The following is an 18,550-nucleotide window of genomic DNA, read 5'->3' as shown; positions in this document are numbered from 1 at the left end:
ATGACGTGGAATAGGATATTCCTAGGAGGGTTTTGAAAATAATAAAATTCTTCCTCTTCACATTTTTCCGAGGGTTGCGCCAGGGCACCACGACGCTCGCTCGATCGATGGCGCCGGCCACCCGAGAATAACAGCGACTTCCGCGGGATCTGGCATTGGAGTTCCTGGTTCTTGCTGGATCTGAGCAAGGTAATGCGCGTTGTTTCAAAGAATGTAGGCCTTCTCTCAGCTCTCGTTTCTTGCTCTCTTCTCTTGCCAGAGGAATGGCGATGGAGAACAGTCCCGTCAAGAGAGGGCAAATGCCGCCAGGAGGCGCTACCACTTTCGATCTCTTCAGCTGGTCCGAGGGCCCGGATTTGTCCCAGGATCAAGCTGCCGCTCCAAGATCGCCATCGTATTACGAGAGAAATGCCGCTACCGAGAATGGGAGTCCAGTGGGGCGTCCAACGATTCGCATGCATCAGGTAGAGTTTTTCTCGCTTTGCTTCCATTTATTTCGTGAGATAGATAGATGTGTTTACAATGGAATAGTGAATGGAGTGAAGCTCTTCTCATGTTCTTTTTTCTTTACTGAGATTCCAGCCTGCTGGAGGGGTGAGCACACTAAAGTTTGGAGACCAGATAACTGCTGAAGAGGCCGAGGCACTCCTCAAGAGGTATGTATGGCCTTTTCTTCTTTGTCTTTCTCTCTTCTTTACAGCGAAGAGAACTGGAAAGCAAGAATCCTCATAGCTAAAAACTTTTGTCTCGAGAAGGCGACCTGGTTCTGACACCAAGAGGAAAGAAATGTTTGGGAGTGGGATTCTGACTGATGGGACCGACTCCGCCAACGGTGTTCCAGAGCGAACGGGCGTTCGTATGCACCAGGTGAAACTTTTATAGTGCTTTTTTTTTCTTTCTAGCTTTGGCCCACTTTTGCAGCCGGCTGGCGGTGTAAGCCAAATCAACTTTGCTGTGGAGGAGTGCGCCTCTCCGAAGAAACTAACGGCGATTCACGAAGTTGCCAAGCAGAAAGAGCTGAGTGGCACGTCCGAGACGTATGCAGACATCCAGCAGGGGCGCTCGCGCTCCAGTTTCAAAGCAAAAGAGCTCGTTGGCAGCAACATCTTCGGCCCTCCGCCCGTGCTACCCCCGAGATCGCTCAACAGGAATTTGGAAGCAAGGGAAGAGCCGAAGGAAGTGAAGCCGGCGGAGGCGGCCCCTCGAAACGTGCGCACGTCTGTCAAAGTCTCGAATGTGAGTGGGTTTGCTCGATCTTTTTCTCGATTGAAAGTTTGTTGTTTCTCAGCCCGCTGGTGGGCGAAGCCAGATCCTGTTTGGCTCGGAGACGTCCGAAGTTGCGGCTAGGAAAGTTCACGACCAGAAAATGGCTGAGCTCAGCGGCAACAACATCTTCAAAGGCGACCCTCCCGCGTCCGCCGAGAAGCCCGTCAGCGTTGCCAAGCTCCGAGAGATGAGTGGAAGTGACATCTTTGCCGACGACAAGCCCGCTCCTCGCGACTGCGTTGGTGGCATCAGAAAGCCACCGGGTGGAGAGAGCAGCATTGCTCTCGTCTAGAACTCCAAATCTAAGCCGTTGTCTATGCGTGTAAAGGGACGGTGTAGATCGAATCATAGTTTTCTTTATTTTTAAGAATTTTACCCCGCATCTCTTTTAAACGATCAGTGTTGTTGCCTCTTTTACTCAAGTTTACTTTTAACACTTGTGTTTTGTTATAATTTCTATTATGTTTATCAAGGTGACAACATAAATATTCTTCGTGATCCTGCATACGTGATTATATATTTTATGTGATACATGTTTTTCAATTCTCTTTCCTGATATCTTGGTCTCCTATCAATTTGCTCATTGTCTGGTGTACATGCAGGCGCTAAACTTCGCCTTCAAGGACCACTTCAAGAGGCTCTTCAACTTTAAGGCCGACCGGGACGGCTACTGGGTGTGGTTTGCTGGAAACCTGGCGTCGGGAGGCCTTGCCGGTGCCTCCTCGCTCTTCTTTGTCTACTCGCTGGATTATGCCCGGACTCGCCTGGCCAACGACGCCAAGGCTGCAAAGAAGGGTGGTGGCGGTGGCCGCCAGTTCAATGGCCTCCTGGACGTGTACAAGAAGACCCTGGCCAGCGATGGCATTGCCGGCCTTTACCTCGGCTTCAACATTTCGTGCGTGGGTATTGTTGTGTACCGGGGCCTCTGTTTTGGAATGTACGACTCTCTCAAGCCGGTGCTGTTGGTTGGAGACCTCAAGGTGACCTTTTAGCTTGCTCCAGCAATCAATCGTGCTTTCTTCTTTGTGCAACAGGGCAACTTTGCTGCGAGTTTCTTCTTGGGCTGGAGCATCACCATTGCTGCTGGCCTTGCCTCGTACCCGATTGACACGGTGAGGCGGCCTATAATGATGAGGTCTGGCGAGGGTGCCAAGTACAAGAGCTCAATGCACGCACTGAGGGGAATTATGGCCAAGGAAGGAGTCAAGTCCTTGTTTAAGGGTGCAGGTGCTAACATCTTGAGAGCCGTGGCTGGAGCTGGAGTGTTGTCTGGCTATGACCAATTGCAAATGATCTTCCTGGGAAAGAGTTATGGCTTTGGTGGGGGTGGCTGACAAGCTAACAAGCTGGATGCAGATCTTGTTTTGTTCATGCTACTGCATTTGATGCTTTAAAGATCATAAAAGGTTTTCTAATCCATTGAAAGTTTTACTGCTACGGTGCGGTCATTTCAAATAGTCGGGAAACCGGCCGTGATTGATCTATCTGTGCAAAGTCTGGAATCAGAGGGCTACGAGTTTGTGGGGGAGTTGAAAGATCTCACATACGACGAAGTGATCCAGCTAAGGGTGCCTGTCTTTGCTGCTAAGAAGCTTGAGCCGCACCTCAAAGTGCCAGGTATGGCTTCTCTTGCTTCGCGTTTGTTTGTCTGGCTATGACTGTTGTGTTCTGTTCCTATGCCCCTCGTTTTCTCTTTGATCCATGTTGCTTCGCTCGTTTATAATCAAGGACTTATTATAATTAATTATATTTTAATATAACCCTAAACCCTAAACCGTCCCATACAAGAGGGTTTCAAGATAGGGTTTCAGCTAGCAAAATGGACGAGGAATTGGCTAAGGTGGTGGCTCAAATCGGGCTTCTTGAGCCGCAGATCCAAGCGGCTGGGGAATCTTTTCTCTCTGCCCTTCAGAGTGGCAATCAATCTCTGGCGGAATATTGGCGGAATGAGAAAGAACAGCTGCGGAAGAAGAAAGAACAGCTGCGGAAGAAGAAAGAACAGCTGCGGAAGGAGGAAGAACTGCTGCGGGAGAAAAAACTCCTCCTCCTCAGAAGTAATGGTAAGTCATTCTTTGTGTATTTAGCTATCCCCCTCGATTTGGGGCGTTTTGCTGTTCTGTGCTCTGGGTTGCTTCAGCCTATGGCGTCGTGTGCTGTTGCGTCAGGCTTTTGTTCGTGGCTTGTTGGGCTCTCGTGCTGTTGGATCGTTGGTATTCTGCGATCTTTTGTAATTAGTCGATTGGGCCAGTGTGGTCACACCATGTTGGCTATGTTGCTCACTCCTTTTCTTGTCTGAAACAGAAACAAAAACAACCATAACAGGATTGGGCATATCACAGGTGTGTGATACTTCCATCTCCACGAAATCGCAGTTCATATCTCGGTTGGCTCCTCACGAGTCGGCTTGTAAGGCGAAATTTCCCTCGGCCCGGACACTCATGTGCGCGCTTAGTAACCTGCCATGCCTTTTATGGGAAGGCGTAGGAGATGGACTTGTGGAGCTCGACAATCGGTTTGCGCAGAGGTTGTCAGAACGCCACACCACCGTGCTCTTGGCTCCCAGCGGTTCAGGAAAAACGAGAATGTTGATTGAACTTGCCTGCAGTAGATTCACCTTGTTTTTCACGGGTAAGCGTCCAATGGTTGGATTTGGAGGAGGATCGAATGATGTAGACAGGGTTGCCAGATGGATGGAGACTCGGTTCCCCGCAGGTGAACACGATCTTGATCCGAATCATGCAGTGGTGCGGTTTGGTGTTGGGATTTTGATTCTTGTCCGGCTGAAATATTTGAAGTTGCTGAAAGCGATGAAACCTGGGCTTCATCCTCGTGATTGGGCTTTTTTCCAGTTGGAGTACCCGGCAGTTGATGATGTCTTCCGTGCTGCGGTTGAAGCCTTGATCGATTGTGTTCCAGTGGATCAGCAACTGCCTATGGATCAGCTGAAGGAGGTTATAAGGAATCTTGCAGATGACATTGGTTGGAAGGAGGGGGTGGTTGTCCTTGATGAGGCTCAAATGCTGCTTCGTTGTATGAAAGGTCGATTCAAGTCTGAACTCAGTCCTACGAAAGGGCAGCCGTTGTTGAGCCCCATGTTACTGGCTCTGAAGTCGTACCGTTTCTTGAAGAGCTGCTTGTTTGTTGCGGGCACCGGCACGAATATGCTTAAGGTTCGGGAAAGACTTCTGAGAGGGACAGTGAAGCCTTTCGATGTAAGAGAAATATATAGTTTACCTGGCTTTGACGACACCAACATTCCAGCCTTTCTCCAACGGTTTATAGATATCAGCAGGCTGGACATGCCCGCGATTACTTCCATGTACACTGGAAGAAGGCGACTTTTGAGCACGGCGATTGAGAAGTACGTTGTGCAGGACAAACCACCAGAGGATTGGTTCCAAGTTTTCTTCTTGGAGTTGATCAAAAAGCCTGGGGTGGAGCTTGGACTTCTTCGGTCTTTAAGGGATGAAGCGGAGCGGGTGTGGGATGATCCAGAGACGGCACAAATGATTGAGGACATTCTGTTCACGTATTATCTTACAGGTATGTGTCACTGATTCTTTACAGATATATTCCTCATGCTGGTCTTTTCCAGGTTTTGGTCATGTTATTGTGCAGCGGAAGAGGAGTATCATGACCTTAGTGGATTGTGGCTTTGCAACGCTGCTTGAGAGTGATGCCAGTGCTGGACCTTTTGCACCGATCATTCCACACATAAGAGGGGTGAGGGGTGATGAAGCCGGACCTGGTTCTTCAGGTCTGGTTAACGTGCAATACGTGATCCTTCAAGAGCCGATGATTGCAGAAGCACTCTGGGAACATATGCCTGCTGGTACAGTAATGGAGCGAGTCATCAGCACAGCTGCAAACGCATCAGTCCGTGGCATTACCTTTGAGCGGTTTGCATGCATCGTGGGGGAGGCATTTGACAACAAGCTACCAGCTGAGGTTTTGGGTTTGCAGGAAACAGATGTGGTCTACAAGGAGGAGTATGAAGTTGTAAAGCCAAGAGGGCACTCGGGGGTGCTGGTTCAGGAGATTCAGACTGAAGAACAGTTGAACCTGTGGCTTGAAGCTGTTGAGGCTGGTGCATCGTTTGCTACTTATGCATGGCTTGGACCATTCCAAGAAGCTGGACCAGATGGGATGTTTCTTCTCAGAAGCAAAGAGTCGCACAAGATGATGCCTGTGTTTCTACAGTTCAGGACCGGATCTGGGCTGGGTGTGACTCAAGCTTTTTCCTCACTCGACATCATGAAGATTGACAAGATGCTGCATTCAGGAGGAGCCTGTCGAAAACTAAAACAGTGGTGCTGGACTGGCTACCTTAGGCTGGTTGTTTCACCAAACCCACATCCAAGGGTAGGAAAGGTGGCCTTCGGAGATGTGTGGTGGAGTGGGCGAGCGAGAAAGGGGCACAAAGAAATCCCCCTGGTAAGGCATATTTCATTTGATTTTTGACATGTTTATTTTGTCCTTCAGGTTTCACCTCTGTCGGCTGTTTGGGCTGGTCGGAAACTTCGGGGGATTGTCAACACGGAATTGCTGGATGCTGTGGAAGAGGTGAAGAAAGGTTTGAAGAAACTGAAAAGGGGGTGAAGCACTTTGTTTGTCTTCGGGCCACTCATAGTTTTGCCCTATGTCCTTGATCTTCTTTTTTGGGAAGGATTTGAAGAGTTTTTCAGGGACCACATTAATGAATCTCACTTTGTGAAAACGTTGTAGCAAGTCTTCCACATAATTCATTGATTGCTGCTTCATGGTTTCCGCTCTTGGTGATCTACATGCTATCTAAATTTTAAAATTTGATAACTTAAAGTTTCAGGTTTTAAACTTATAAGTTTCTTAAGTTCCTAGAATATTCAGAGTATATATTATGAACTTTATAGAGAACGTAGTAAAGGTCACTGATTCTTATACCATTCTTCATTTGCCAGGTGGTATCAACCAACCACTCTTTGAGAAACATTGAACCACGACCACCACCAATTACTCCACACAATAGTTGCACTGCACCTGTCTTTTGCTTTTTATTTGGGGAATAACATCCACCGCATATAATTAACATACAAATAAGCAAGTTTTGTAAGTGTTAAAACATGCCTGATCCAAGTCTTGTTTATGAGGAAGGACAGAGAGCCTTAATAAACCATTCTCTGAAGCCAAGGTTTGGAGCCTCTCCAAACCTGCATCCTCAATTTTCTTTCTCCAAACTGAGTAGATCAGTAGAGTGTAACGTGTTTCTGGAGTGTAAAGTTTTTATCTTTCTACATCTCAATCAAAAAACGTGCCTTCCTAGCTTATAAGTACAAGAAACAAGAGGGAAGCATCAAGTTCCACGTCTGAGGGGGGACTGATTAGGACCAATGAACCACCAAGGTGAAAGTCATTTGCTTTTTTTTTCTTTGCAACTCCTCCACAATACGTCAATCTGGCTCAGACTGGGAGTGATAGTTTCTCCTTCCCAATGAATAGTGCCAAACTTTTTCTTCTTTGAGCTTTCTTGCCTAGACTTTGAGAAACCCTCTAACATAGTGAGATTTACTATGAGCTGTGTAAAAGTGTTGCTGGAACTTAAAGTAATATGACCCTGCTAGCTACATTGGACCTTTCAGTCAAATGCCATGAGTAACTCATCATTATCTAACTCCTCCATCTAAACTACATTAATGTGCTTGGGAATATCCACAAGTACATTGGCAAACTTCTATTTCACCATGTATGTGCTTGAGATGCAGCAATCTTGCTTTGCTAGTCTTGCCAAGGATCAGGCATACAACAACCTAATTCACTTTAATTGTTCCATTGATATCCATATAATTTTTTTTTTGAGATCTTGTCCTAAAACCCTCAGTCCCTTGTTATTTTTCACATTCCACTCCTTTTTCTGATCTGCATCATTGTCGCATGGCTTGAGGTCACTCTAGATCACTCCCCATAGATCCTTTTCCATGAAGATCGCATCTAGACTTTCCATGATTGGAAATACACTTCTGAAGGATACTCAAAGTTTATTTATTAAGACAGTGTAAATGACTCGTCACAAAAAAAAAAAGAGGGTCACTTTCCTTTGGAGGTTTAATGGGATCTAGTGCCATAATTATGGTTTAAACCAAAATTAATTTAACTCTAATTTTGGAATGCTTAAGAAACCAATGTAGAAGTTTATAATTGTGAGTGCATGGAATGGAACATTCCCTTAATAGGAGTCTGAGGCGATACACAAAGTGGCAAGTAAAAAGAGCTTAATGGTATGTCTAAGCATATGTAGATGTTTGGCAGGGACGCTTGTGCTACAGTTGCAAAGCCAAAGAGCTTGTTGGCAGCAACATCTTTGGCCCTCCACCCCAAGATCACTCAGGAATTTGGAAACATGAACGAAGCCAGCAGAGGTGGCCCCTCGGAACATGCACATGTCTGTCAAAGTCTCGAATGTGAGTGAGTTTGCTTAATTTTTCTTGACTAAAACGTTTGTTGTGTCTTAGCCCGCTGGTATGAGACGTCTGAAGTTGCAAGTTCATGACCAGAAAATGACTGAACTCAAGGCAACCCTGCCGCATCTGCTAAGAAGCCCGTCAGCATTGCCAAGTTCCTCGTGACTGCGTTGGTGGTATCAGAAAGCCGAGCTCGTTGATAGGAGAGAGCCAATCTAGAACTCCAAATCTAAGCCGTTGTCTCTCAGACGGCGTAGATTGAATCCTAGTTTTATATATATGTTACATGTTTTAAAACCTTTTATAACAGGTTGGCCGAATGTTACCCGGAAATTTTACTTCTGGTGTAGTTTTTTTACAATTTTGTAAACTTTTTTAACACTTTCTTTTAACACTCGTACAAGCTGAGAAATTAGGGTTCTTGATGGCTATGGCGGTGGTACGCAATGAAGGCGTGGACGAGCACGGCGTCGCGCGTCTCCTCCTCAACCGGCCACACAAGGGTAATGCCCTGGACGACTCCCTCTTCCGCGAGCTCCCGATCGCGCTGCGAGCTCTGGACGATGATCCACAGGTGCGCGTGGTGCTGCTGTCAGGGAGTGGCCCCAATTTCTGCTCGGGGATCGACACCAACATCCTCAGCACAAAATCGTCTTCCTCCCCTTCCTCCAGTAGTGGCGATGGCGATGGCGCTCGCGGCCGCGAGAGATTCGGCGCATACATCAGGTGGTTGCAAGACTCCCTCTCGGCCCCGGAGGTTTGCCGCAAGCCAGTCATCGCGATGATCCACGGCGCGTGCATTGGCGGCGGGATCGACCTCATCACGGCCTGCGACGTGAGGTACTGCACCAGGGATTCGCTCTTCTCCGTCAAGGAGGTGGATCTAGGAATCACTGCCGATCTGGGAAGTTTGCAGCGCCTTCCAGCGATCGTGGGCTACGCAAACACGATGGAACTGGCGCTCACGGCGCGGAACTTCGATGGCAAGGAGGCCAAGGAGCTGGGACTGGTGAGCCGGGTGTTTGATTCCCGGCAGGAAATGGAGGCCGCGGTGGGATCGCTGGCAGGAGCGATTGCGGGGAAATCCGAGCTCGCTGTGCGCGGCACCAAGGCTGTTCTTGTCAAGGGGCGTGACATGAGCGTGGCACAGGGACTGGACTACGTTGCCGCGCGAAACTCGGCATCGATGTCTTTCCAGGACGTTGCTGAGGCCATTCGAGCTCGAAAGGAGAAACGAAAGCCCGCATTTTCCAAGCTCTAGTGGATAACCTAGTTTAGCTAAAAAGTGTTTTGGTTTGCTTAAAGGACTTTAATAATTGCCACCAATTGTGCTAGTAGGCATCATCATTTGATTTCTAGATGTCACTGCTTAAATTTTATATGTTTGGTATTGGAGCATCCTCATTGCAACCATGAGATCAGTATTATGATTTTTTTATGTTGGTTTTTTTTCCTATTCAAGCGAATCCCAAGTTCTATGTCCTAACTTAATTCTTAGAAACTGTGTCTAATAGCTTGTGTGCACAAGAATTGAAGACCAGATCTCTCTAAAGGGTACCAATCAAACTATTCAAGTGAGAGCTTTTGATAGAAAAACAGCTAAACCTTGTTAAGTTCTAGCAGCCCAATCCCTCATTTGCAAATAGCAACTCTTCAAACTTCACAAGCAGTTATAATAGGATTTTCTCTGGGGAAATTAGAATATGCCAAGCAGGAAATCAAATATCCTCAACTCTAAATTGCAACAGAGACAAGACAGCCATGAGATCTTATTAAAAGATTATGGAATGTCTAAATCTCTCTTGCTCAAGTTGAACTAAATACAAGGACAATATGTTGGATATTGGCCAGGTTCTTTACCACAGATTTCATAAGCCCAAGTGTTAAAAATCCTCTCATATAGACTGTACACAGAATCCCTCAGCAACTGCAATGGGGAGTGGGGAGTTTCCTGAAGCTGGATTTGGTGCAGCATATCATCGTTTGACCGTGAATATTTTAGAATATGCCTAGACTGAAAACTTAAATAAATATAGTAATGCAACTTTTAAACAAACAGGTCATTTGGCGGTCAGAAGGGTAACATGTTCTTGGTGAGCTCCTCAGCTCGCTGCCTTAATCACCCCAGCATGTGTGGCAGTACTGCTCCATAATCGGCTGGAATTTCTGCAAATCCCTAATGATCTAGAGGAAACAATCATGGCTATGAGAGTTTTGCATCAATGTGCTAGGTTTTTGTGATGTCTTAATGATCAAATCAAAGTCCTGGACAATCATAAGACAGTCCAAATCAATGAACAACGCTGATGAAGGCTTTGTTTGTGAAGATATGCCATTGTGCCCCTCAAGGTAGTCACCAATTTGACATTGCAGTTATATTTGACAAACCCTAAAAAAGAAGAAAAGGTGGTTTAAGCAGGGCCTTGGATAATAAAGGATCATTGTTACACAATAGCATTATAAAGATATGTTATTTAACAAAAACAATTGTGTTAATTTAAGCTGTAAATTTTAACTACTTAAAATATTAGTAGCAAATTGGCTTTAATTACAAATTTTATGTTGCAATTTATGAAATTTTTTATATTCATACAAAATTTAGTTAGAAAATGGAGTTATTCTTTACAACAGAATATATATCATAATTTATTGTTGCAATTTACAGTTTATTCTTTATAACTAGACCATTTCATTAGTTAAATGCAACTTAGTAGCAACTAAAATATAAGTCGTTAAGATGTTGCAGTAAAAAAATTCAATTACAAACTTCTTAATAAAGGATATTCTTATTAAAGCTAATAAGAAGCTATATTTCCTTATCTAGGATTTAGGAATCAAAGTTGTATGCTAGTGTTTGAGGTGTGGAGGTAATCATATTTGCCTCATATGGATTATCACAGATTATATTCATCTTTATAGTAAACATCCTTCAATACATTTCTAGGGGAAGATATCAAAGGGATTAAATTATGTAGATTTATTTTTAACATAACAATATTTTGAAATTGGTGACAGTTTTATAATTCCTATGATGGTGGTATGAATTTAGGTGGTGGTAATGGTGGTGACAATGATAATATTAAGGATAATAATGCATTTGATTATTTCTCTAAATGATTACATGGGAGTGAAGACAATTTATTACCTATTTATGGAGGGGTTAGTACTTCTATTTTATCTACTTTTTTAATTAATTTAAATGTTCAAGTTACTACTAGAATATCAAGCCAAACAATAGATCATTTCATAACATAAGTAATTTTTAATACTATTTAGTATTAATTTGTCATTATTTGGACGAAGGCTCTCCAAACAAATCTGGTATACATTCCTACTACTCCAAGCTTTCTTTGAATTACAAAGCAAAGCCCTAGTGCAATTTGGATCCCAAACATTGTGCTTTAAGGTAAGAAATGATGTGATTCATTTTGCCTTCTTGACCTAAGAAAGAAAAGTATTTTCATGATTATCAAGAAGGTATATTCATGATGAACTTATAGTTTTACTTGTTTAGTTTTTGTAAATATTTTTATCAGTTATTCAGAAATATGGCTAAGTCTTAGATATAGGTACTAGCATTTGGCAAGGCAAGTGGTCTTAATGCTTGTCTTTGACTTTAGAGTTTTCATTTTTCCTATTTTAAAAGCTTGAAGGTGCTCTAGATGAATTCTCTTTGGGTTGTGGTGATTAGAATATAAGTAGTTTTATTTTGTGCTAACCATGATTGCCCTATATTGTCTCTCTTGCACTCCAAGGATCTTGGGATATTTAAGGAATATCCTGCACTGTAAGGAGTTTAGTGATTCTCATGGTTTTCACTACAAGGAGTTCATGGTAAGTATGAAAATTTTCCTTTGATTTCTCTCATCACTCACTACTATGTATTGTCAATCTTCTCCTACATCCAAACATAAAATGGATACAAGTAAGAGTATAGTAGAATTAGAGTATGGTAAGAGTAGTCGTTCTTTGTTTTATTGGGCTGAGTCTAAACTTTTATCTATTCAAGGTATGATACTTTTAACACTTTCAGTGGCTCTAAGTTGTAACATTGAAGTTGGCTCTAGTTTTCCTCCAAGTAGAAGATTTCTTAGATTTCTCAAAACAGAAAAACTAACTTGTAAATTGTGATTTTCCACTAGTGTTGCAAGGATGCTTCCATTGAAAAAATTAATTTCTATACATGATTTATTGATCTGTTGCAACTTGTGAGGTTTGAAGACAACAAGAACATCATAATGATGCTTCCACAATGATCTAAAGGTGACTATGTTCCAATTATATCTTCCTAAATTTTCCTAAGAGAGAGTTTCCTATGAAGCACTGGCTAATGCTACTATTATAGATGACATTGTTAAGATTAAGGGTGGTTTGTGTTGGTCACTCAGTTGCAACTCACTTGTAAGGTGGGTACAACAATATAAATTTCTCTTTCATGTTTTTTAATATGAATTGATTTATTTCCTTAATGGCATTATTGTGGGAATGTTTCACCTTGACTTGCCTCTCAAAAACTAAATCAAAAAGATTGTTGTAGTAACAAAACTTCAGCAAAATGAAGCTAAAGACAATCACAAACAAGGACAAGTGATGAAAAATTATATTATTTAGTAGCACTCAAAGTTATCCTAGTATGGTATCACTCTTAATCTTGTATTTGCCACATCAACATATAGTATGTTTGATCATAACACTTTATTATGGATTATTGTGTATGATTTGCTGATAGCCTATGTTAGCTCAAGATATGCAATTTTGTTAGCTCTATATTAGCTTCAACTGTGATTTATTGGTTATAAATTAAACTATCAGCTATTTATTTTATATTTTACTATAAACAACTAAAATTGTCTTTAATTATAACAACTTAAAATATCATCACAATAATGACTTAAAATTTATTCAAACATAATAACTAAATATATTAGTTTGTTATTTATAACTATTATAAATTTCTTAAAATTTAGTCATAAATAGAAATTAAAAATATCAATTAAAAAAATTAATTTTGACTTTAAATCTAATGACTACTAACAACAAAACATAAAGTCTTAAAACTATTTTCTTAAAATTTAGGTTACAAATATCAACAAAAAATAATAACTTAATGACAAAAATTTAAACCATTTTTTTCAACCTTAAAGCAATAAAGTCCAGCTAGGCTTCACCCTTTTGGACAACCATGACCTTTTAATCTTAGAAATAAAGCCAATGAGCTTAAAAGCATCTATATTGCCAGCAAAAATTAGATTTAATGGCTTTACATCATAGTGCACAATGCCTAGGGATAAAGTAATAATTGGCATATGTGTCAATCTACAATTTGTTGACAATTATGCAAGTGATTAATTTTCATAAATCATGCTTTTCAAATAAATTTCAATCTTCTTTTAGAAGAAAAAAAGTGCTCTTTATCAGGAATCTCTTAGTAACTTGCAAGTTTCTATAGACACAGTGTTTGGAAGTTTAGAGTAGCAATTTAAGTGTGTTGGAAGAAATTTTGGAGTCTGTGGAGAGAATTTTGAGCTCATCCCATCTTTCTAATGTAGGAATTTTTGTGTTGCTTGTGACCAACTGTAGAAACATAGTGACCCAATGTAATGAACAATTGGAGTGGCAAGGAGAGAATCCTGGCAAAAGAAAGAGCTTGCCACCTTCTTTGGTGAGTTAGGTTAGAAAATCTTAACATGCATTTCAAACCAACAGTGTTTCCCAAAGTTGAGGAGTGTGTGGGAGAGAGCCAAAAGGCATTTTTATCACGGCCAACTTGGAGTGAGAAAGAATCATTAGAGAGGCTGTGCTCAGCATCTCCTTGGTGCTGCAAGCTAGTGGGAAGCAATCTGGCTGCAAAAAGGCCCCTAGGGCTGCAATTGGTGAGCTGGGTGAGCTTAGGAGCAGCCAACTTGGACTATTGCACCCTGGATAAAAGCACACACTCCATCAGGATATATTGAAGGTTTGGGCAAACAACAAAATCTTATACCTTGGGGCTCTGGAAAGTTTGGTGGCTGCTATAGAGCAGGAGACATACTTCTCAATCACAATGAAAAATTAGAGAAATATTTTTTTCTTTGGAAATAAACAAAGGCTTTCTACATTTTTGTTGTTCGTACTAACTTTTAGATAAATAATGAAACCGCGTAGCCATTTACTCTAGATTTCCAGAATAAGCATAGCTTCTATTCGTGGCAATTTCCGTGACAACAAGTCAGCATCTTCTAGAGACCCAAACGATTCAATTCGAGGACCACGTCACACAGCGCTCTAGAAGACGAGTTCTTCCTTTACATGTGTGTTCCAAACTGAGCCGCAAGAACATATTCCCTTTCGTTTCTCTTTTTCGTCACGAGCACGATGAAGTTTCTTGTGATTACTTGCTGCTGCATCGCGATCCAGATCCTTGGCACTGCTGCTGAAGGAACGGATTACTACGTTGGCCATTGGACGACTGGAGTGAATTTCACGCAATGGTCTCAAGGCAGAGTCTTTCACGCTGGTGACATACTGAGTGAGTATAACTCTACCTCTATAGAGCGCGAGGAACTTATAAATCCGGTGTCTTGGGGCGATTTTCTCTGGCAGTCTTCACAGTCTCCGCGAGTGATACCATCCTCCGGGTGCCAAAATCTGTCTATGATGACTGCAATTGGGATTTGCGCTTCCCTAAGATCTTCCCACATCCAGGAAACACGACATGGAACGAGACGGTGGTGCCATGGGTGGGAGAAAACTATTACGTCTCTTCGGTCCAGGACAATTGCAACGCTGGGAAGAAGTTTATGGTGAGCGTCGAGTCTCCTCCGGTTTACACTCCGACAGAGTACACGGTTGGAGATGATCGAGGATGGGCTCCAGGTGTGGATTACTCGCAGTGGACTGCCAACAAAAACTTCTACTTTGGGGATTCTTTCAGTAAGTTGTTTAGATTTTTTTTTTTGACTTGGAAACAATCTTGGGGTTTTTCCAGGGTTTTTGTTCAATGCCTCGCAGCACTCGGTGGTGGAAGTTTGGGAGCCCGGTTACCAGCTTTGTAACGAGTCCTACTTTGTGCCGGTGCTCGGACTCGCGTCGAGGCAAAGCGATGGAAGAACTTTGCTCAAGGTGGTGCCGCCTCTGGGAATGCGCTACTACACGAGCGCCAATGGGAACGATTGCCAGTCGGGGCTCAAGATGGAGCTGGAGATCAAGCCACAGTACGAGGCTTTTGCTCCATCTCCATCGCCAGAGGAAGCATTCTCGCCCACTGGTGGAGTTGCCGGACAAGAAACCTCCGCTGGTTATAGATCGATGACCTCGCTTGGATCTGGAGCGGCGATCGTGGTGTTGTTGCTGCTCGCCATAGTTTGATCGCGATTTATATTGTTTGTGTGGTTTCCATTTCTTCTAATAAAACTACTTAAGTAATAACAATGTTTCATAACTTAAAATATCATAGAATATTCGTAAACCTTAAGTTGTTTCGATTGAAGTTTCAGTGTTTGGCAACCATCTTTCCCAATCAAATTTGATATGATTTGAATCTATCCTGTTTGGTGAAATTTATCTGAGTATTTAAACATGTATCATTTCAAAACTTACAACACACACTTTTCCTGTTCATTTCCCCTATATTTGTGCATTAATCAAATGGCAAAGTTAAATGTGGCAATTGTTGCCTCGCTCCTGTGCCTCTTCTTAGCATCCACAAATGTTTTTGGCATGGACGTCTCTGTTCCGGAGCAAGATATCTCACTCAGTGAAGATCTTTCTGGTATATATATCTATCTCTCACTATATATATTAGTAGCCTACTAATTGTTTTTTCATATGATTTTAAAGGTACAATGCGTTCTCTGAAGCAGGTCTCAGGTGAACAGGACATTGGTGTCCCAGCAGATTCGGTTAACAAAGTGAACGGCTCACTTCAGCAAGTTATAACCAACCTGAATGACGTTTGTGTTAAAGTTCCCCTTCTCAAAGTAATATTTCTTCCCATCATCATCATCCTTGAGATTATTGTGATTTACGTGCCGGGTGGCTACCCTTGCCCGCAAATAATCATCATCATATGCAAGTATTTCGGGAATGCCTTCCCTGTGTGGTCTCCATTCAGATATATCAGAGTTGATGCAGCTATAATTGTAAGCATCCAAGGCTGTATCAGAATTGTGCAAAACGTAATTGTTATTGTTCGTCCTAACAGCTGCATCTATTTTGTACTTAATGGGGTGATTTATATCCTCCGGTCTGGTCTTGCCCTGCTCTATGCAAACTGACTCCCAAAGTTATATTTAAAATAATAAAATAAAGAAATAAGAATTATTGCGCTGCTATTGTTTTGGGTTCTCGATTGTTTAGAGGCTTTTGCTTTCTTAGAGCACATGTTTAAGAGCAAACGAGTAGGCGGCCGAACAGCAGCATGTACAGTAGTTGATACTTGGTCCACGTCTAGTAGGTTCTTATCCACGTGCGTACGATTAACCTGCCTGGGCTATTGGGATCTTGTCTAAACAGCTGCAACAGTTCTCGATGAAGCCAATAACGTTGAAATCACCATCGTAGCCGCCATCGCATCCAAAATACGTCACGTCAATGTCACTGGTGCTCGTTCCAGGGAACTGGCCTCGTTGGTTCTGCCTCAAGTAATTCGCCAGGTTTACACGGTTGCTAACAGCTTGGTTCAACAAGAGCCATGTAGAAGCGGTTGCTCCCATGGTCCCATCCAAAAGCTAAGCAACACCCTGGCCAGTGGTTTCAAAATTCATGAGGCACATCATAGACGTTGCAAACAAGCTTGCCCGACAAGCGAGCAGTGCAGATAATACGTGCACCCGGAACTCCCGGAACACCCGGAACTAATACGTGCACAGAGGAAGACTTGAGAGCTCTTCTCACTAGCAGTTTTGACGTGATTATTGTCCTTTCACGGCTATGTGCTAAGAGGCAATACCATTGTGGAGAGGATTTTCAACGCATATTTCCAAAACGAGTGAGCTTCAGTTTAACATTGGCAGTGAGTCACACCGAGATCGGAGGCCTCGTTGTGCCCACCACCCCATCACGCTGGGCACATCATTTCCTTCTGGGACATACCTTACAATTGACACCAGGGCCAAGTGTTAAACTTAGTGACACTTTTTGTTGGGTGATCAAAGTAAACTCCACTGTTTGCACAAGCATTCTCCCAGCTCCCAACAATGTCAAAGAGTTTTGCTGAGATAATTCATCTTTGACAATATATATACTACCCTGCAAGGAGAACCACAAGAACAGAGCAAGAGACTCCTTCAAGGCCACACTAACTCTTCAACTGCACCATATGCGAAGAGGAGAGCTCCTTTTCAAGTTGTGTGGAAAAGTCTCTTTGATGGATTGTTGACTATTGTTTGTATCTCTCTCCACTGTACAAATATGTGACGATAGAAAAGTCAAGATTATGTTGACAGTTGGTTTCCAGTCTGGGAGAGCAAATGTTCAAGAGCAAAGAATAGGCGGCCGGGTCGTGCTTGAGCTCGAGCACCCGCCCGGCGGCACGCACCGCGCGGTGTACGTCACAGTGGTTGACGCTGGCGGCAAGCAGCGCGGTCCAAGCTACCACGTCGGGCTCGTACGGCATCACGCACAGCAGCTCCTCGGCGTCGCCCAGCTGCCCCGCCCGTCCCAAAAGATCCACCACACATAGGTAGTGATCGAAGCTGGGATCAAGCCCGTGATCCTGGCTCATCCCAGCCGAGCGCTCCAATCCATCCTCGTACAGCCCGGCGTGGCTGCACGCCGCGATGGCGATGAGGAAGCTCACGTCGCTGGGTGTAACGGCGTCGAGCAGCATCGTGTGGAGGAAGTGCAGCGCGTCGCGGGAACGGCCATTCTCGGCCAGCGCCGCGGCGGTGGCATTGTACGGAACCACGGTCCTCCGCGGCATGCCGTGGAATACCGCCAGTGAGCGGTCCAGGAGGCCGAGCTTGCCGTACATGCTAATCACCGCGGTGGCCACGCCCACGTCCCACTCGAAGCTCTTCCCAGCGATCTCGGCGTGGAGGAGCGGCCCCGCCGCCGCCCCCACCGCGGCCACCGCCACCTCTCCGCATGAATCGATCGAGGAGATGAAGGAGATCTTGGTGGGCGGCACGCCCTCGAGGTCCATGGATCGAAAGAGGTGGAGAGCGCGGCAGTGGTGGCCGTTTTGGGCGTAGCCAGCGATCATCGTGTTCCACGACACTGCGTTTCGGTATTGCATGGCGGCGAAGAGCTCCTCCGCCTGCCGTACAAGCCCCGCCTGGGCGTGCGCCGCCACCACCGCGTTCCACGCGTAGAGGTCGTTGTACGGCATCCTCTCCAGCGCCGCCAGCGCGAGCCCGAGCTCCCGGGCGTGCGCCAAACTCCTCACCATCGCGTCCCAGCACAGCGCATCGCGGCGCGCGATCGATGCGAAGATTTCCCGCGCGCGATCCAGCCTGCAGCATCGGCCATATAGATGGATCGCGCCCGCTGCGGCACTGGAGTCGCGGTCGAGATCGAGCATCCCGGCAGCGAGGAGCTCCTCGCCGGCGGCGGCGCTCCCAATCCCGGCCGCCGCGTACACTCCCGCGATCAGGCTCACGCGATCCGCCTGGAAGCCCTCGAGATCCATCCTCCGGAGAGCCTGGATCGCGGCATGCGGCTCATCGTTGTCCAGGAAGCCCGAGATCATGGTGTTCCAGGTGATGGTGTTGCACTGGATCATCGCCATGGCGTCGAAGATCCTGGCGGCCTCGATCGTCCGCCCGCCGCGAGTGTAGGCTGCGAGGAGCGCGTTCCACGAGACGGTGTCGATGGCGGTGGTAGGCATTTGGTCGAAGACGCGCTGTGCCTCCTCGATCTGGCCTCTCTGG

General features: G+C 44.6%; 8 protein-coding genes across 9 annotated transcripts in view; 7 read left to right on the top strand and 1 right to left on the bottom strand.

Moving 5' to 3' along the window:
* The first annotated feature begins 53 nt into the window (after positions 1-53).
* Positions 54-1,688, top strand: LOC9650904. Of its 2 annotated transcripts, none has more exons than XM_002992102.2 (6): positions 54-189; positions 260-464; positions 583-656; positions 756-867; positions 922-1,236; positions 1,289-1,688. In XM_002992102.2, exons 2-6 carry the CDS (start codon positions 264-266, stop codon positions 1,556-1,558), a joined length of 972 nt encoding a protein of 323 aa, XP_002992148.1. In that variant the 5' UTR covers positions 54-189; positions 260-263; the 3' UTR covers positions 1,559-1,688. The 2 variants fall into 2 exon arrangements, with proteins under 2 accessions (XP_002992148.1, XP_024521606.1); XM_024665838.1 differs by having other exon boundaries at positions 230-464.
* Positions 1,689-1,862: 174 nt separating this feature from the next.
* Positions 1,863-2,600, top strand: LOC9650903 (ADP,ATP carrier protein 1, mitochondrial). The gene is made up of 2 exons (XM_002992101.1): positions 1,863-2,246; positions 2,301-2,600. The coding sequence occupies exons 1-2, from the start codon at positions 1,863-1,865 to the stop codon at positions 2,598-2,600; spliced, it is 684 nt and encodes a 227-aa protein (XP_002992147.1).
* A 464-nt stretch (positions 2,601-3,064) lies between these two features.
* On the top strand, positions 3,065-4,079 carry LOC112343049. Its single transcript, XM_024665866.1, has 3 exons — positions 3,065-3,326; positions 3,568-3,894; positions 3,944-4,079. The coding sequence occupies exons 1-3, from the start codon at positions 3,086-3,088 to the stop codon at positions 4,033-4,035; spliced, it is 660 nt and encodes a 219-aa protein (XP_024521634.1). The 5' UTR covers positions 3,065-3,085; the 3' UTR covers positions 4,036-4,079.
* On the top strand, positions 4,074-5,865 carry LOC112343040. The gene is made up of 3 exons (XM_024665851.1): positions 4,074-4,809; positions 4,862-5,700; positions 5,749-5,865. Exons 1-3 carry the CDS (start codon positions 4,074-4,076, stop codon positions 5,863-5,865), a joined length of 1,692 nt encoding a protein of 563 aa, XP_024521619.1.
* A 2,247-nt stretch (positions 5,866-8,112) lies between these two features.
* LOC9650902 (delta(3,5)-Delta(2,4)-dienoyl-CoA isomerase, peroxisomal) lies at positions 8,113-9,060 on the top strand. Its single transcript, XM_002992100.2, has one exon. The coding sequence runs from the start codon at positions 8,125-8,127 to the stop codon at positions 8,959-8,961; it is 837 nt and encodes a 278-aa protein (XP_002992146.2). The 5' UTR covers positions 8,113-8,124; the 3' UTR covers positions 8,962-9,060.
* Positions 9,061-13,903: 4,843 nt separating this feature from the next.
* On the top strand, positions 13,904-15,104 carry LOC9650679. Its single transcript, XM_002992099.2, has 3 exons — positions 13,904-14,208; positions 14,283-14,612; positions 14,668-15,104. Exons 1-3 carry the CDS (start codon positions 14,055-14,057, stop codon positions 15,045-15,047), a joined length of 864 nt encoding a protein of 287 aa, XP_002992145.1. The 5' UTR covers positions 13,904-14,054; the 3' UTR covers positions 15,048-15,104.
* A 211-nt stretch (positions 15,105-15,315) lies between these two features.
* On the top strand, positions 15,316-16,012 carry LOC112343050. Its single transcript, XM_024665867.1, has 2 exons — positions 15,316-15,450; positions 15,519-16,012. The coding sequence occupies exons 1-2, from the start codon at positions 15,327-15,329 to the stop codon at positions 15,953-15,955; spliced, it is 561 nt and encodes a 186-aa protein (XP_024521635.1). The 5' UTR covers positions 15,316-15,326; the 3' UTR covers positions 15,956-16,012.
* Positions 16,013-16,408: 396 nt separating this feature from the next.
* The window catches only part of LOC9650678 (pentatricopeptide repeat-containing protein At4g02750), a 3,269-nt gene continuing 1,127 nt past the window's right edge, over positions 16,409-18,550 (bottom strand). Inside the window, exons 2-4 of the mRNA XM_024665850.1 lie at positions 17,200-18,546; positions 16,773-16,928; positions 16,409-16,534 (exon numbers count right to left, since the gene is read on the bottom strand). Coding sequence (XP_024521618.1) covers positions 16,409-16,534; positions 16,773-16,928; positions 17,200-18,546 — 1,629 coding nt within the window. The remainder of the gene's footprint in view (positions 16,535-16,772; positions 16,929-17,199; positions 18,547-18,550) is intronic.

Source organism: Selaginella moellendorffii, unplaced genomic scaffold (genome assembly GCF_000143415.4).
Source record: "Selaginella moellendorffii unplaced genomic scaffold, v1.0 SELMOscaffold_129, whole genome shotgun sequence".
Classification (NCBI taxonomy): Eukaryota; Viridiplantae; Streptophyta; class Lycopodiopsida; order Selaginellales; family Selaginellaceae; genus Selaginella; species Selaginella moellendorffii.
The sequence above is the reverse complement of the archived record's forward strand: the minus strand, read 5'-3'. Positions and strand labels throughout refer to the sequence as shown.

Bases quoted from the DNA above. Each gene is read 5' to 3' on its own strand.
- LOC9650904 (XM_002992102.2), top strand. From the start codon at position 264: ATGGCGATGGAGAACAGTCCCGTCAAGAGAGGGCAAATGCCGCCAGGA. The intron at 868-921 runs GTGAAACTTTTA...CCACTTTTGCAG, and splicing joins CGGGCGTTCGTATGCACCAG to CCGGCTGGCGGTGTAAGCCA. The intron at 1,237-1,288 runs GTGAGTGGGTTT...GTTGTTTCTCAG, and splicing joins CGTCTGTCAAAGTCTCGAAT to CCCGCTGGTGGGCGAAGCCA.
- LOC9650903 (XM_002992101.1), top strand. From the start codon at position 1,863: ATGCAGGCGCTAAACTTCGCCTTCAAGGACCACTTCAAGAGGCTCTTC. The intron at 2,247-2,300 runs GTGACCTTTTAG...TTTGTGCAACAG, and splicing joins TGTTGGTTGGAGACCTCAAG to GGCAACTTTGCTGCGAGTTT.
- LOC112343049 (XM_024665866.1), top strand. From the start codon at position 3,086: ATGGACGAGGAATTGGCTAAGGTGGTGGCTCAAATCGGGCTTCTTGAG. The intron at 3,327-3,567 runs GTAAGTCATTCT...TGTCTGAAACAG, and splicing joins CCTCCTCCTCAGAAGTAATG to AAACAAAAACAACCATAACA. The intron at 3,895-3,943 runs GTAAGCGTCCAA...TGATGTAGACAG, and splicing joins ATTCACCTTGTTTTTCACGG to GGTTGCCAGATGGATGGAGA.
- LOC112343040 (XM_024665851.1), top strand. From the start codon at position 4,074: ATGAAACCTGGGCTTCATCCTCGTGATTGGGCTTTTTTCCAGTTGGAG. The intron at 4,810-4,861 runs GTATGTGTCACT...GGTCTTTTCCAG, and splicing joins GTTCACGTATTATCTTACAG to GTTTTGGTCATGTTATTGTG. The intron at 5,701-5,748 runs GTAAGGCATATT...TTTGTCCTTCAG, and splicing joins GGCACAAAGAAATCCCCCTG to GTTTCACCTCTGTCGGCTGT.
- LOC9650902 (XM_002992100.2), top strand. From the start codon at position 8,125: ATGGCTATGGCGGTGGTACGCAATGAAGGCGTGGACGAGCACGGCGTC.
- LOC9650679 (XM_002992099.2), top strand. From the start codon at position 14,055: ATGAAGTTTCTTGTGATTACTTGCTGCTGCATCGCGATCCAGATCCTT. The intron at 14,209-14,282 runs GTGAGTATAACT...TTTCTCTGGCAG, and splicing joins TCACGCTGGTGACATACTGA to TCTTCACAGTCTCCGCGAGT. The intron at 14,613-14,667 runs GTAAGTTGTTTA...GGGTTTTTCCAG, and splicing joins CTACTTTGGGGATTCTTTCA to GGTTTTTGTTCAATGCCTCG.
- LOC112343050 (XM_024665867.1), top strand. From the start codon at position 15,327: ATGGCAAAGTTAAATGTGGCAATTGTTGCCTCGCTCCTGTGCCTCTTC. The intron at 15,451-15,518 runs GTATATATATCT...ATGATTTTAAAG, and splicing joins ACTCAGTGAAGATCTTTCTG to GTACAATGCGTTCTCTGAAG.